Here is a 14,406-nt window from a genome sequence, read left to right on the forward strand (position 1 = left end):
CAGCAAAAATATGGATCCAAAGCATGGATTCTCAGGGGTTTTCCATCCAGGCCCCCCAAACTCACAGTAAGATCATTTCTATTGGCAGCCACAGCATACACCAGAAAAAGTCACAGATCCACACCTTTATGTCTACAGCACAGAGCAAAAACTTGGTTCCAAAACACGGATTCTCAGGGTTTTTGCACTGGGCCTCCACAAAAGTCACCGTAAGATCACCTCTTCTATCAATAGCCAAAGCATAACCACAAAAATCTCAGATCCACACCTTCGTGGTGATGCCACAGGGCAAAAACATGGTTCCACGCATGGATCCTCACAGATCCACTCACCCCAAAATCACCTTAAGATCACCTCTCCTATCAATAGCCACAACATACACCACAAAATCATATACCCACACTTTGGAGCCATGACAGGGAGCAAAAACATGCTTCATAAGGACAGATCCTCAGGGTTTTTGCATCCAGACCCCCCCAGATCACCTGTTCTATTGATATCTGGAATACATCGCAAAATCCTGTATCCACATCTTCACGGCTCTACTAAATGTTCTCCTTAAAAGGAAAAGACTTGACTACGTAATGGTGCCCAGTTAGTAATGAAGAAATGAGGGCAAGTCGGCATTCAAAGTCCAAAAGAAACCGACCCAACTAGCACTACAGAAATAATAAAGAAACTTTTCATTCTAATCAAAGTGTATCAAAGTCTGTTTGTTGTTCAAAAAAAAAATATTTAGGTCAAGGCATAATAGGATCTAAACAATCTCCCCAGTTTTCAAAGGAAATGCTTTTCTTCACCGGCTTGTCCTTCTGAACATTTCTTCAAAAAGTAACCTCTTCTGTTCCTCTATGATTCAAAACTGCTTAATCGATAATCTTTTAGCAAACTCCAGCCATAACTCTTCCCTTTAGCGGGGACCTTGAACAGAGATTCGTACCCAAACTAAGAACTCATGTCGGTCTGCTCTGAGAGTGGCTGAAAATTCTGGTGACTGGTGTGGCATTGCTTCCAGCCCCCCCCCCCAAAGTGACAGTCATGTAGTTGCCCAAAGGTACCCCCAGGACTGCAAGGCGAACAAACCGGTCAGTCCTAGAGGAGATCAGCCCTGACTGCTCCTTAGAAGGCCAGGACCTGAAGATGAAACTCAAATACTTTGGCCACCTCATGAGAAGGACTCCCTGTAGAAGAGCCTAATGCTGGGAGCGATGGAGGGCAAAAGAAGAAGGGGACAACAGAGAATGAGGTGGCTGGATGGAGTCACTGAAGCAGTAGGTGCAAACTTAAATGGACTCCGGGGAATCGTAGAGGACAGGAAGGCCTGGAGGATCATTATCCATGGTGTCACGATGGGTCGGACATGACTTAGCACCTAACAACAACAACAACAACAACAACCTTAAAATGCCACAATGGGTTTATATCTCTCCCCCTTTTTGCTACAGATCCTTTGTAGCTCTTCCAACTTTGTCATTGTGGCTCAAGTTGATTAGTCTCAGGATTCTGTGGTCCATTCTGCACAAGTTTAATGTAGCAGAAGGGTTGCAAATTGTAATCGCTACTAATATGCAGTTATGCACGACGTCGTACACAATCTGCCACACTCCTGAAACAGGCCCTCTAAAAGCGCTTTGTTGTAGCGCTTCCAGGGAAATCCCAAAAAGTGGATTCACCCTCTGGAAAGCGCTATACTCTTGCAAATAATCTGCAACAGTTTCGAAAAAGTTCTATGCGTTCCCATTGTTGCGGTTTCAGCAAAGTCCCTCCCCCTGGCTCTCTCCTCTGAACTTCCGGCGAAGCGATTGCCATTTTTTTTTCTCGGAGTGAGCGGAGAGCAACGAACCTGCGAGCCTTCATTCACCCAGCGAGGCTTCTCCGGCTGCAGTCCCTCCACAGACCTGCTTTAAAGCTCGCCTCAAGTCACCAAGCACAACACAGCCCCGTTTGCAAGTTCCTTTTATTTTCGGCTGAAAATCGCACCAATGCACGGGGGTGGGGGGGATTTTTTTTTCACTCGGGGGAGCGTGGCAACGATGAAATGACAGCTCGCATGCCAGGTGCCAGCTAGATGGGTCTCTACATTAGGAGGCCAGCTTTCATGGCAGAGCTGGGGAGAGGTTTCCCAAACCCAGGCCCAGCTCTAGGAGGGCTCTGGTCCTTTGGAACACCAAGTCATTGCCAGGTTGGAAATGTGCCTGGTAGGAACACTGCCTAGGTCGCCCAGGACAGATCTCAGAAGTAGGCATGTGCAGTTCAGATAGTCCCAAAGTACCTGAATCAATTTTGATTTGGACACTTTTGGGACAAATCTGATCTGAATCCCACTTCTCCGTACAGGGAATCCAATTCTATAGGCACCTGAAGAGGATACCCCATCCAACATTCATTTTTTTTCAATGGTGAAAAGAAAAAAAGAGAACAGAAAATCTTATTTTTCCCTTGCCATTGGAAAGAACAGAGGTTTCCAATGGTTCCATCACTGCCACCAGCCAGATTATTACAAATAAATAAATATGTAAAGCTCCTCCATGGGAACAGATCCCTACTTTGGGGGACAGTTGTAACTCCTGGAGACCTCCAGTCCCCACCTGGAAGCCGGCCACCTTAAAAACATCTGTGGACCCTCTACGAACAGAAGAAGCCTGTCTTTTAAGCACCTGTCTTTTAAGCACACAGCAACAGCGGTGGAGGGGGAGATTGCGGTTCTCACGCCCCCCCCCCTCCACGCACACCCTCATACTCCGCTTGGGAGTCCCATTCCCAGAAAGATACAAGTCAAAACGTTGGTCTAGGGGGGCCCAAACGGTGGTTCCCCCAGATGCCCTCCGACTACAATTCCCATGAGCCCCTGCCAATCGACTGTATTCGCAAGGGTGCATGGGAATTGTAGTCCGTCGACGTCTGGAGAGCAAACCCCGCCCCAGGCAAGCCAAGGACCACGGCTCAGCCCGGGAAGGGGCTCGCAGAGCCGACGAGTGAGTGAGGCAGAGGAGTCGGAACCAGCAAGCGCCGCTCAGCCCCCAGCGCTCCCGCCCCTCGCCCTCGCCCTCGCCCTCACCTCCAACGTCTCTGCAGGCGGCAACTTTTCCAGCCGCTTCATCTTTTCTCTTGCGGGTCCCCTCCGCCTTGCCCCGCCCCCTTCCACGTGACCGTGTCCTTGCCCCGCCCCGTCAAGCCCGGCGCTCGGAGGACGTCGCTTCCGCCTTTTTCCCCCTCCCCCTTCACAGGGCGCAGGCGCGAAATCGCTATCGCGAAGAAGGGAGCTTTCCTCTAGGAAGGCAAAGAGATAAGGGAACTTGTGCGGCCTGCAGAGCAAAGGTTCAGCGGCGAGCGTCTGCTTTGCAGGCATCAAGTCCTAGGGTCAGACCCTGGCATCCCCGTGTGTTTTTTTCTGTTTGAAGCCCATACATCTCCATTATGTGGGGGATGCTTCAAAGAAGAAGAAGCGTGGTTCGGGTTTTTCATGAAGATGGATTCAAGCGGGTAGCCAAACTGGTCTGAAGCAGCAGAATAAAGTTTGAGTCCAGTAGCTTTGTGGTGCTAGGTCGATATAGCCCCGGCAAGATTTTAAGCCGATTTACTACCGCAATTTATTGCAGCTCTGCTTGCAATTTCTGGTGGGTCGCCCTGCTTCTCTGAAGCATCACAGTGGGGTAAAGAGCCTCCTTTAAGATCAACCACGTTTTATTCAAGGTGTAAGCTTCCGTGTGCATGCACACTTGTTCAGATATAAAGAAAGGGTTAGAAAGCCACTGGCACGAAGAACCTCGGAGCAATGCAGGGGGTGTAGGTAAAAGTCGGAGCTAGATGATTTCTAACGGATTCTCATGATTGCATATATTTTTAACGCTGAAGCGAAATAAAACCACCTTCATTCTATAGACCGTGTCTTAGACTATAGGAAGCACCACAAAAATCATGCATCCAGAGCATCGTGGCGCAGCAATAGGGCAAAACCTGGTTGAAATGCATGGGTCCTCATAGATCATGATTTTTGCACTGAACCCCTTCAGACTCACCATAAGACCACCTATTGTATCGATAGGCACAGCATACACCACAAACATCACAGATCCATGCCTTTATAACCATGCCACGGAGCAAAAATATGGATCCAAAGCATATGGATCTCAGGGTTTTTGCATCCAGGCCCCCCAAACTCACAGTAAGATCACTTCTTCTATTGACAGCCACAGCATACACCACAAAAAATCACAGATCCAAACCTTTATGGCTACGGCACAGAGCGAAAACTTGGTTCCAAAATACGGATCCTCAGGGTTTTTGCACTGGGCCTCCCCAAAAGTCACCGTAAGATCATGTCTTCTATCGATAACCAAAGCATAAGCCACAAAAATCACAGATCCACACCATCATGAGTGAGGAGAGTTTCAGGGAATGCAGTTTAATTGTGCTGTGTACTGATTTTTTTAAACAAGTAGTTCCCCTAGGGTTCCCTGCTCTGCGTAGGGAAATACCTGTAGATTTGGGGGTTGGAGGGGAGAGTTTGGGGAGGGTACAATGTCCTGGAGTCCAGCCTCCAAACCAGCCGTTTTATCCAGAGGATCTGATCTCTGTTGTCTGTAGATCAGTCGTAATAGTGGGAGATCCCCAGGCCCTGCCTGAAGGTTGGCAACCAGAAATACACCTGCAATTATTCATGAGGACAAATGCTTGTATAGTAATAGAACTATTTTGGGGAGGGGTTCGTTGTTTTCTGCTTCTCAGTTTACATCCTGCTCTACTAAATTTTCTCCTTACAAGGAAAAGACTTGACTGCGTAATGATGCCCAGCCAATAAAGAAGAAATGAGGGCAAGTCGACACACAAAGCCCCCAAAAAACCAACCCAACTGGCGTTACCGAAATAATAAAGAAACTTTTCATTCTAATCGAAGTGTATCGAAGTCTGTTTATTGTTCAAAGAAATCTTTCGGTCAAGTGTTGTATAGTGGGTTCGCTAGGAAATAAGTGAGGTCATGCATCAAGCAGCTCTTTATTGCTTCTAGGAGTGGGTACATGTTGAAGGGAACCACGCAGACTGGGGTCTTGCCTGGACAAACCCCCACTTATATACATATGTACAGGAGGTTGAACTGCCCTAAGCCGAGCCTGATTGGCTTAGCGGTGCTTGATTGATTCAAACTCATTGGGCCCCGCGGGTGGGGACCCGACAGCTCATTGGCTGTTCTTCGGGGCTGCTTGGATCCTGCTCCAGACCCCAAGCTCAGCCCTCTGCTGCCTCGCATACACAACATCAAAACAGAACGGGATCAAGATAATCTCCCCCGTTTTCAAAGCAAATGCTTTTCCTCACTGGCTTGTCCCTGTGAACATTTCTTCAAAAAGTAACCTCTTCTATTCCTCTGTCATTCAAAATTTCTTAATTGATAATCTTTTCGCATACTTGAGCCATAGGCTCTTCCCTTTAGTGGGGACCTTGAACAGAGATTGGGACCCAAACCAAGAAGTCATGTTGGTCTGCTCGGAGAGTGGCTGAAAACTCTGGTAACTGGTGTGTCATTCCTTCCAGGGTTCCCCCCCCCCCACAGTGACAGTCATGTAGTTGCCCAAAGGTGCCCCCGGGTCCCACTCCCAGTCTCCTACACATTGCTACAGGCAGCCCTGCCAGACCGATCATCTAAAGTTTGACGCTGATTATAAAAGAAAAGGTTAAAATGCCATGTTATAGAGGATTGGCCCAGGTCCCAATAAACAGGTACATTGTAAGCTTAAAATGCCACAATGGGTTTGTATCTCTCCCCCTTTTTGCTGCAGATCCTTTGTAGCTCTTCCAACTTTGTCATTGTGGCTCAGGTTGATTCGCCTCAGGATTCTGTGAGTTCTATATCAATTTTGTCTTGCTCAAATCTTTTATCTGCAAAATGAACTTGGAATGAATCCTTGCCCCCTCCCCCCCGTGAAAGCCGTACGGCCCTTTTATCTGATTTCTCCACAGTGTTCCGTTGTTTTCCTCAGAAACTACTGCAAAAATACACATAATGTTTCTGCAGACAGAGGTTTCCTAGGAATGCCAGCCTCCAGGTGGGATCACGGGATGCCCTGGAATTACAGCTCATCTCCAGGCAACAGATATCAATTCCCCTGGAGAAAAGTCCCTCCCCTTAGAAGTCCCTCCCCTCCCCAAACCCCATCATTTGCAGGCTGCACCCCCAAAGTCACCAGGCTTTTTCCTACCCAGAGCTGGGACACTCAAATGGTTCACATTTGAAGAGAGATTCAGAGAGAGAGTACGAATGTAACATATCGTAAGAGGCAGAAAACACACTTTGTGAATGTTGACAGATTTATTTATTTGGTCCTACGAAGCACATTTCCTTCCTATATCAAAATCAGTGGTAGTTTATAACTATAGAACCTCAGCAGTGGAGGATCATTTGATTGGTCTTCCAGCAGTTCTAGAATCAGAACCCAGAAGGTGTTTGCTTGTATTAGCGACGGTTGTCAAGAAGGAATCGCTGTATTTGAAAGCGGAGGTAGTTACTGGACAGGCTGAGATTTCTGTCCCGGAGGATCTTATACCAAAGTTTTCAAATACTTGAGAGCCATAGGCCTCAACTTTGCTGTTGTTTCGCCAGTACGGGGCCATCCCCATACGGGGCTGTCCCCAGTTCCCCCTACCCTGCCCCATCCTTTAGCCAAACAGCTAATATTTCTTCCCTCTGGCTCCCAGCTACTGACAGATCCATCTTCTTGGGGATACCCCACATCCGAGGGGGCCGTTGGCCCTCTCGGTAGCTAGGAAAGGGAAGAGGGCATTGCTCTATCGTGGCCTGTAAATCGCATGCCCACAATCATCTTCTTTTGGCAAATCAACTTCTGCCCATCTTCCTAAATCAAAAGGAGCCACATATTGGTTCATGAGCAGCAGTTCAACTGCACGGATACAGAGTTGAAATCCAATTTCGGTCACCATTCAGAAATATATTCAGTGGCGAGAGCACAAGAACACCTGCAATTCATCGCCTACAAGCAATATTTCTTGTCTCTGGAGCTGACAGGATCTAACACAGGTGAGGATTGAGGGATCACCTTTTGTTGAGGGATGGAAATGTCCAGGTCCTTTGAAATTGGGTATTCTGACATCATCGCATCTAAATGTTGTTCTAGTTGCTAGCAGGACGGGGAGGGCTACTGTATCTGCACATAATCCTCAGTGACACAGGATTATTTGCCCCAGTTGGTGACCTGTGACACCTGTGAGGTTGGGGGGGGGGCTAAGAGAGCTCTAACAGGACTGCTCCCCGAGAACGGCCCTGAGAGAACTGTGACTAGCAAAAGGTCACCCAGCTGACTGCATGTGGAAGAGTGCAGAATCAACCCCGGTTCTCCAGATTAGGATCCGCCACTCTTAACGACTACACCACGCAAGCTCTCCTTGCCATGAGCAGGGTCAGTGGGGCTCCCAGCGCTGGGTTCAGAGGTCAGCCTGCTCTACGTTGCCCCTTGATTCTGCCTGCTCCTGCTCCAACCCCTCGCACGAGTTCCAACAGACAGGGGTTCAGCCACTCACGGCTCCTGCACTGTGCTCCGAATTCCCCTGGAGAGGAGTTTGAGTGGAGCAAATGCAGTCGAATCCTGTGGGGTCTCTCTCAGGCTGAGCATGAGGAGGTCAATGTACAAATCCCACAACGCTGGTTTGTCATGAGCATCTCTTTTACGATCTGGTTGAATCTTTCCACAACCCCATCCATTTGGGGGTGAGAGATGGAGGTGAAAACCAGGCCCGGCCGATAGGACCTCTCAGGGCTGACATGAACGGGGTGCCCCACAGGACTCAACTGCTCTTCCGCCAGGTCTATGGTTGAGGCAGGACACGGAAGATTGGACGCCCCCCCCCCACCCCCTGGAAGAGACTACCACCACATTTGAGACCATCGTCGCTGGTGGCTCTGGGCTGCAGGAGTCCCCCTGGCGCTCCGAGAGACAACCGCACGGGCTGTGGGAGGGGGGGATAGTTTTGCCGCCAGTCATTGTTGATGCTGTAATTGTTTTGATAGGGATTTTCATGGGGAATTATCTGTTATCGGTTAAGTGGGATTTTATCGTGCAACCCACCATGAGACAGCTTGGCGCAAGTGGTGGTATATAAATACTTTAATAATAATAATTTTAATTATTATATACTAATTTTTGCCCTAGAAGAAACAGAAAATTCTCTTGGAATAAACCTCCCTGCTTTGGACCTGATGGAAAAGGTTATTGAGATCAGTCTGTATCACTGTACTTTGTGGCCTCGCTGGCCATGGCCAACAGCTTCCCCTGAAGAACTGAAATTGCCCAGAGTGATTTAAATATTAGACTCGGATTGGGGAAGCTCAGGTTCAAATCCTGACTTTGGTTACCTGCGACTCTGGGCCAATCACACACTCCCAGCCTAACCTACCTCTCTGGAGTATTGTACAGATAAAATGGAGGAGGGGGGGGGGGGCTGAAGTTAGCCACTTTGGGTCCCCATTGGGGAGAAGGGTGGAATATAAATAATTGTAAATATAAATTATTTATCATTATAAATAATTATAAATGAAATAAAAACCTAAAGATTGATGGTTGGGATGTTTGAAAACAGAAGATCCTGTTTTCAGTTCCAAATCCTGTTCTCTCAGAGCTCTCACAATCTCGCAGGGTATCTGTTGTGGGGAGAGGAAGGGAAAAGTACTTGTAAGCCTCTTGGGACTCCTTTGGGTAGTGAAAAGCAGGGTATTAAAAAGACAGCTCTTCTTTTAACGGAAGGGGAGGTGCTGGAGGGCATCCCAGTGTTGGGGAGCAGAGAGTGAGTGTTCAAATGATCCACCTTCTGCCCCTTCTGCCCAATGATGCCTTGATGGGGCTGGGAGAAGGACCCCTTCAGTGCTTTCCTTATCCTTGATCCTAGGGCCTCACGGCTTGGGGGAAAGCACATGGCATAACTTCTTGGGGGAAAGCACGTGGCATAACTTCATAACTTCTCCAGCAAATTCTCAGCAAGGAGCCAGATTCATGTACAATTGGACAGCTGGGGGCTTGGAGCCAGGGTGGCCTCACCTAGAAAATCAGGGACGTGTGTGCAGAGGAGGCCAGACTCTTCTGCATCTCTTCACTGGATACAATGTGGGTCCAGCCCACCAGACTCCTTTGCACCTGCAACAGGAATGTGAGCATCGTGCTTTCTAGGAAGATGTGAAGGAGTCCTTTGGACTTTCCCCATCTGCGATTGAGTAAATCCAAAATTTAGATATTCGTATTTAGTGTGACTGTTCAGTCTGTCTGCATACTCGATGTATTAACTCAGTTACGTATCTCTATGATTCTATGTTTCCTGGGTGTAATTTTGCCATGTGATGATGCGTGCTGCAGAATGGAACGTGCTCTGTGCCTTGGCACCGTAAGCAGAAATGATGCATACGGCCCTTGATTATCTCAGCCACGGATGTCTGCTCCCCTTCTTCCTCCTCTGCCTGCAAAAGAGCCAGCCTGATAAGCAAGACAGGCAAGATATGAGCCTGTAGTTTATCGTGTGCATTCCGAGGCTGCTTCTTTTTTTTCCGGGGCAGTCCCCAATTGTCTTCCCCCTCATTCCCTCAAAACAGCTCTGGGAAGTGGGTCAGGGAGCACAGTCCATTTCTGTTTCCTCCATTTCAGGCGAGAGAGTTAACCGCAGCTTCCCTTCCTGGCACGGAGCACTGCCTCCCACTTGGCTGACAGGATGATGCCATTATTGGCCTGGATCTGATGGACAGGAAGATATCGGAGGCCAGCTTTCATGGCAGAGCTGGGAATTCAGGGGAGAGGTTTCCCAAACCCAGGCCCAGCTCTAGGAGGGCTCTGGTCCTTTGAAACACCGAGTCATTGCCAGGTTGGAAATGTGCCTGGTAGGAACACTGCCCAGGTCGCCCAGGACAGATCTCAGAAGTAGGCATGTGCAGTTCAGATAGTCCCAAAGTACCTAAATCAACTTTGATTTGGACAATTTTGGGACAAATCTGGTCTGGATCCCACTTCTCCGTAAATTAAATTGTCTGGATCAGCCTTGACTAGCTCGCCTAACCGCAATCAGGGCATGGTTCGGCCCTGATTGGGCAGTTTAAAGGGGCCAAAATCTTCCTTTCCTGTGGTCTGAGGGGGAAAGGTGTTTGAGGTAGATGCACCAAGTCTCTGCAGTGTAGCTGCAGTAGCCTCTCCACAAAAGAACCCCCAAATTTCAAAAAGATTGGACCAGGGAATCCAATTCTACAGGCGTCATCCAACCTTCATTGTTTTCAATGGTGAGGAGAAAAAAAGTATCTAAGATGATACTTCCTGTGAAACTAGCATGCTTTATCTAAAAGCAAAGAGTGTATTTGTTCCCATTTGCAAATTTCATGGAATATTTAATTGGTGAATTGGCTAAGGCTGCTTTAATCAGAGCCAAAGAAAATATTTGCGCAGAAAGACGGCTGACCTGAAGAAGGTTGTCCAATAATTTCATCCAGTTTCCTGGATTATTTGCATGAAAAGCTGGTTTGTATTATAATACAATGTTTTGGAATTCGGTTTTGGTGTCACACCAATGTAGAGCCGATTCCTAGTTTAAAACACTGTAATATTCTCATGATAGAGTGACAGCTTGTTATTTCCCCAATGTCAGAGAATACTTGGCTCTCTGTAATGAACCCACAACAATGACAATTTTATGCCAAGTATTTTTAGACATCATGTACATCATGTGGCTGTTTTCGTTATGTGTTCCTTAATCTGTCTCTATCATGATGTACAGTAGAGCACTACTTTTAAAGAAGCACATCCTCTTACTGTTATCAGAAGGTAGTCCTGATCCTAATCTGATGGGAGTAGTGCATTTTGCTAGCACAGAATCAGAGAATCATAGAGTTGGAAGGGACCTCCAGGCTCATCCAGTCCAGCCCTCTGGGGGTAGATGCACCAAGTATCTGCAGTGTAGCTGCAGTAGCCTCTCCACAAAAGAAGTTTTAAAAAGATTGGACCACAGAGAATCCAATTCTTCAGGCACCTGAAGAGGGTACCCCATCCAACCTTCATTGTTTTCAATGGTGAGGAGAAAAAGAGAGAACAGAAAACCCATTTTCCCTTGCCATTGGAAAGAACAGAAGTCTCCAATGGTTCCATCACTGCCACCAGCCAGATCACAGAATAGACAGAAAGGGAACATTCCCCATAGACTTTCCTGGGGCCAGAGGTTGGTGCCAAATCAATGTGGATTCAGAGGCATCCAGGCCAAGGAAGGGGCTTCAGGGGCTTCAGATTTGGGCTGAAACCGTTCAGGCCAAATCGCAAAAGACCCCTATTTCATTTTATTTTATTTCATTGCACATACCTAATCAGAAGCTCAGCAGAGTAAACTCTGACTAGTGTTTGGATGGGAGACCTCCAAGATATACTAGTCATGGCGTGGTGGCTGGCAATTGCAAAGCACATCCATGCGTCTCTTGCCTGGGAAATCCAACAGCGAGGAAAAAATGGGATTTAGGATGTAAGGAGAGCAAAACCCAAACAGATTGATCCCTAACTGAGCTCAGCTGCATAAGTAATAAGTTCAGAGTTTTCTAAACCCTTCCGAATAGTGGCTAGCTATTAGGTGCAAACTCGCTTTCAATCCTTGTGTTTCACTGAACCAAAAATGACAATTCCCTGTTGCTTTTAACATGTATTTGGATTTCAGAGTTCTGAAGCATGGCAGGGCCACTGCAGTGGGTCCGGTCTCGTTGGCGCCGCTTGTTAACCAGAAACAACAGAGTGAGTGCCAGGCTCACACGAGAACTTGCTTCTCCAAGATGCGAAGGGAGGCCCCAGCAGGCCAAAACACCCAGCAAGGACAGAATAGTCATACCATGCCTGGATCATTTTCAAGATGAATATGAAAAAGCATCAAAGCACTACAAGAAGAACAAAATTCGAACTACCAAATATACGTTCTTTACATTTATACCGAGAAATCTGTTTGAACAGTTTCACAGGTAAAGTTCAGTTCTGTGAAATTCTAATGAGATGGAGTGTTTTTTGTTTGTTCTAAGTATCGTGGTCTCAGCTGTGAATTTACAGTCCACGCAGGACATGTGAAATAGTTCCCACGGCATCGTTTTCTGGATCAGCGCTCCCTTTATGCCTCACATTTAGGAAGCAGGACTCAAGTACAAAATATGAAGTGACAATTGGTCCATAGTTTTGAGCCAACCAATGTGGCTATAGCTTCCTGGAGACTGTGGGGGCGGACGGTCACATTCAGGATGGGGCTCTTCCTCCTGACACACCTGGTGTAAGGAAGGGACGGAGCAAACTGCAGGTTGATTTGGCCTCTGGCAGGGGGAAGGGGTTATGGGCACCCTTTTCCTTTTTCTCGCTCTCTTACCATCTGCCTGGATTTCTTTATGTAAATCCTATTCACCTGGTGTTACCCCGATAAGACTCTTCACCTAAAAGAAGTCACAAACTCTTCTCATTTCTCCCCTTCCCCTGCTACTGTTTGTTTTTTTTTAATTTGACTCTCTGTCTATGCTTTTTCCCGACTCACTGGCCTTAATCACAAGGAGGTTATTCTTGGGGATGGTTTGTAGCTCAGTGGAAGAGCTACATGCACTGCTTTGCATGCACAAGGTCCCTGGCTCAATCCCTGGCATCTCCAGTTAGAAAGGACCAAGCAGTAGGTGATGTGAAAGACTTGCACCCGAAACCTTAGAGAGGGGTTGCCAGTCTGAATAGATCATCTTAGCCTTGATGGACCAATGGTCTCATTCAGGATAAGGCAGCTTCATGCCTGAGGAGACCTTGCTCATAGTCCATAGAATAATCACAGGTCCTGGAAGTGGGAGTGTCTGACTCCTTCCTTTCTAAGCCAGACAACAGGGGCAGTCAGCCCCTCAGCTTTGCTGTCCTCATAGACTCAGCTTTGTAGCTAGAGCTATAGGTTCTGCCAAGGCCAGGTCCCTTCTGTCTTCAGTTAAGTTAGAACTTCATAATAATGTAAATAAAGAAAGGGTTGTTATCATTTCAAAGGTCCCCTTCTCCTCCTTAGTCACCAACTGACTGACAATGGTCAAAATGGATACTCCATTTCATAACAATGTTATTCAGTACTTAGGAAACACATCAAATGAGTTCTTATGTACTTCAGCAGCGATGAAACCCCCTTTTTTGTTATTGCATACGCAGTAATGTTATAATGTCATAAACACTCCAGATGCTATAGGGGAGAGGTGTGGAGAATCAAGAAACAGCATGAAAGCATGGTGTCAAAACTGGAAAGGAAAGGAAAGGAAAGGAAAGGAAAGGAAAGGAAAGGAAAGGAAAGGAAAGGAAAGGAAAGGAAAGGAAAGGAAAGGAAAGGAAAGGAAAGGAAAGGAAAGGAAAGGAAAGGAAAGGAAAGGAAAGGAAAGGAAAGGAAAGGAAAAAAATTAGTGGATTGCTCAGGGGACAGCCTGATGGGGTGGGTGTTCTTTCCCACAACATAAAAGGGTTTTACGCATCCACATCATGCCTACTTCACAGGGCTGCCCAGTCAATTCCATAATGTCCCTCTTAGAGAATCCTTTCCAGGACCCCCCTCCTGCAGCCCTCTCCAAAGAACTGCTGATACAATGTTTTTTACAGAAGAAAAGGTGCATTTCTTTATCTGGGACCTTGATGCAGAAAAGTGGCTTGATACCATATGAATATATCAACATTCTGCATGATCGCTAAGTAATTTTCGAGGACAGCAAAGGGCAGAGACAGGCCCTCCCTCTCTTCACATTCCGCCATAATTTCATAGACACCTTCCCAATAGGTAATCAATCTGAAAGTTGTAATCATTTCCTTGAGTATCACTCCATCAATGTCAAAACCTAAAGTTAACTGCTGTTCTTTCACACGTGACGTATGCAGACGTTCCTCATCCACGGTTCATCAGCGGATCCCAACTTTATTGTCTGTTCTTTTGCTTTCTTTCAGAGTGGCCAATTTATATTTCCTATTTATAGTTATATTAAACTGGATTCCAGTGGTTGAGGCTTTTCAGAAGGAAATCACCATGCTACCTCTCCTGGTGGTACTCACCGTTATTGCCGTGAAAGATGCTGTGGAAGATTATGGGAAATATAAATTAGACAAAAAGATAAACAACTTATTGACTAAAGCCTACTGTAGGTAAGTCACTGAGGACTGGAACGGGATTGTTGTGTGGGGTTGCTGGCTCCCGGTTGGGAAACAAATGGGGATTTGGTAGCCTGAGGAGCTTTGATGAGAGGACAGACTGCAGTGGGGTATAATGCCACAGAGTCCATCTCCCAAAGTGGCCATTTTCTCCAGGTGAACTGATTTGTCATCTGGAGATCAACTGTAATCCCAAAGAATGTCCAGCCAGTTCTCCCCTCACTGGAACCCAAAGGACCACCTATCCAGAAGCCTTTCTCAACTC

At 47.0% G+C, this 14,406-nt stretch overlaps 1 protein-coding gene across 1 annotated transcript in view; it reads left to right on the forward strand.

The window, feature by feature from the left end:
• Window positions 1–11,680: 11,680 nt before the first annotated feature.
• Window positions 11,681–14,406, forward strand: part of LOC143820023 (phospholipid-transporting ATPase VD-like) — a 38,271-nt gene continuing 35,545 nt past the window's right edge. Inside the window, exons 1-2 of the mRNA XM_077302392.1 lie at window positions 11,681–11,971; window positions 13,941–14,135. Coding sequence (XP_077158507.1) covers window positions 11,688–11,971; window positions 13,941–14,135 — 479 coding nt within the window. The 5' untranslated portion in view covers window positions 11,681–11,687. The remainder of the gene's footprint in view (window positions 11,972–13,940; window positions 14,136–14,406) is intronic.

Source organism: Paroedura picta, chromosome 10, assembly GCF_049243985.1.
Source record: "Paroedura picta isolate Pp20150507F chromosome 10, Ppicta_v3.0, whole genome shotgun sequence".
In the NCBI taxonomy this organism is placed as follows: domain Eukaryota; kingdom Metazoa; phylum Chordata; class Lepidosauria; order Squamata; family Gekkonidae; genus Paroedura; species Paroedura picta.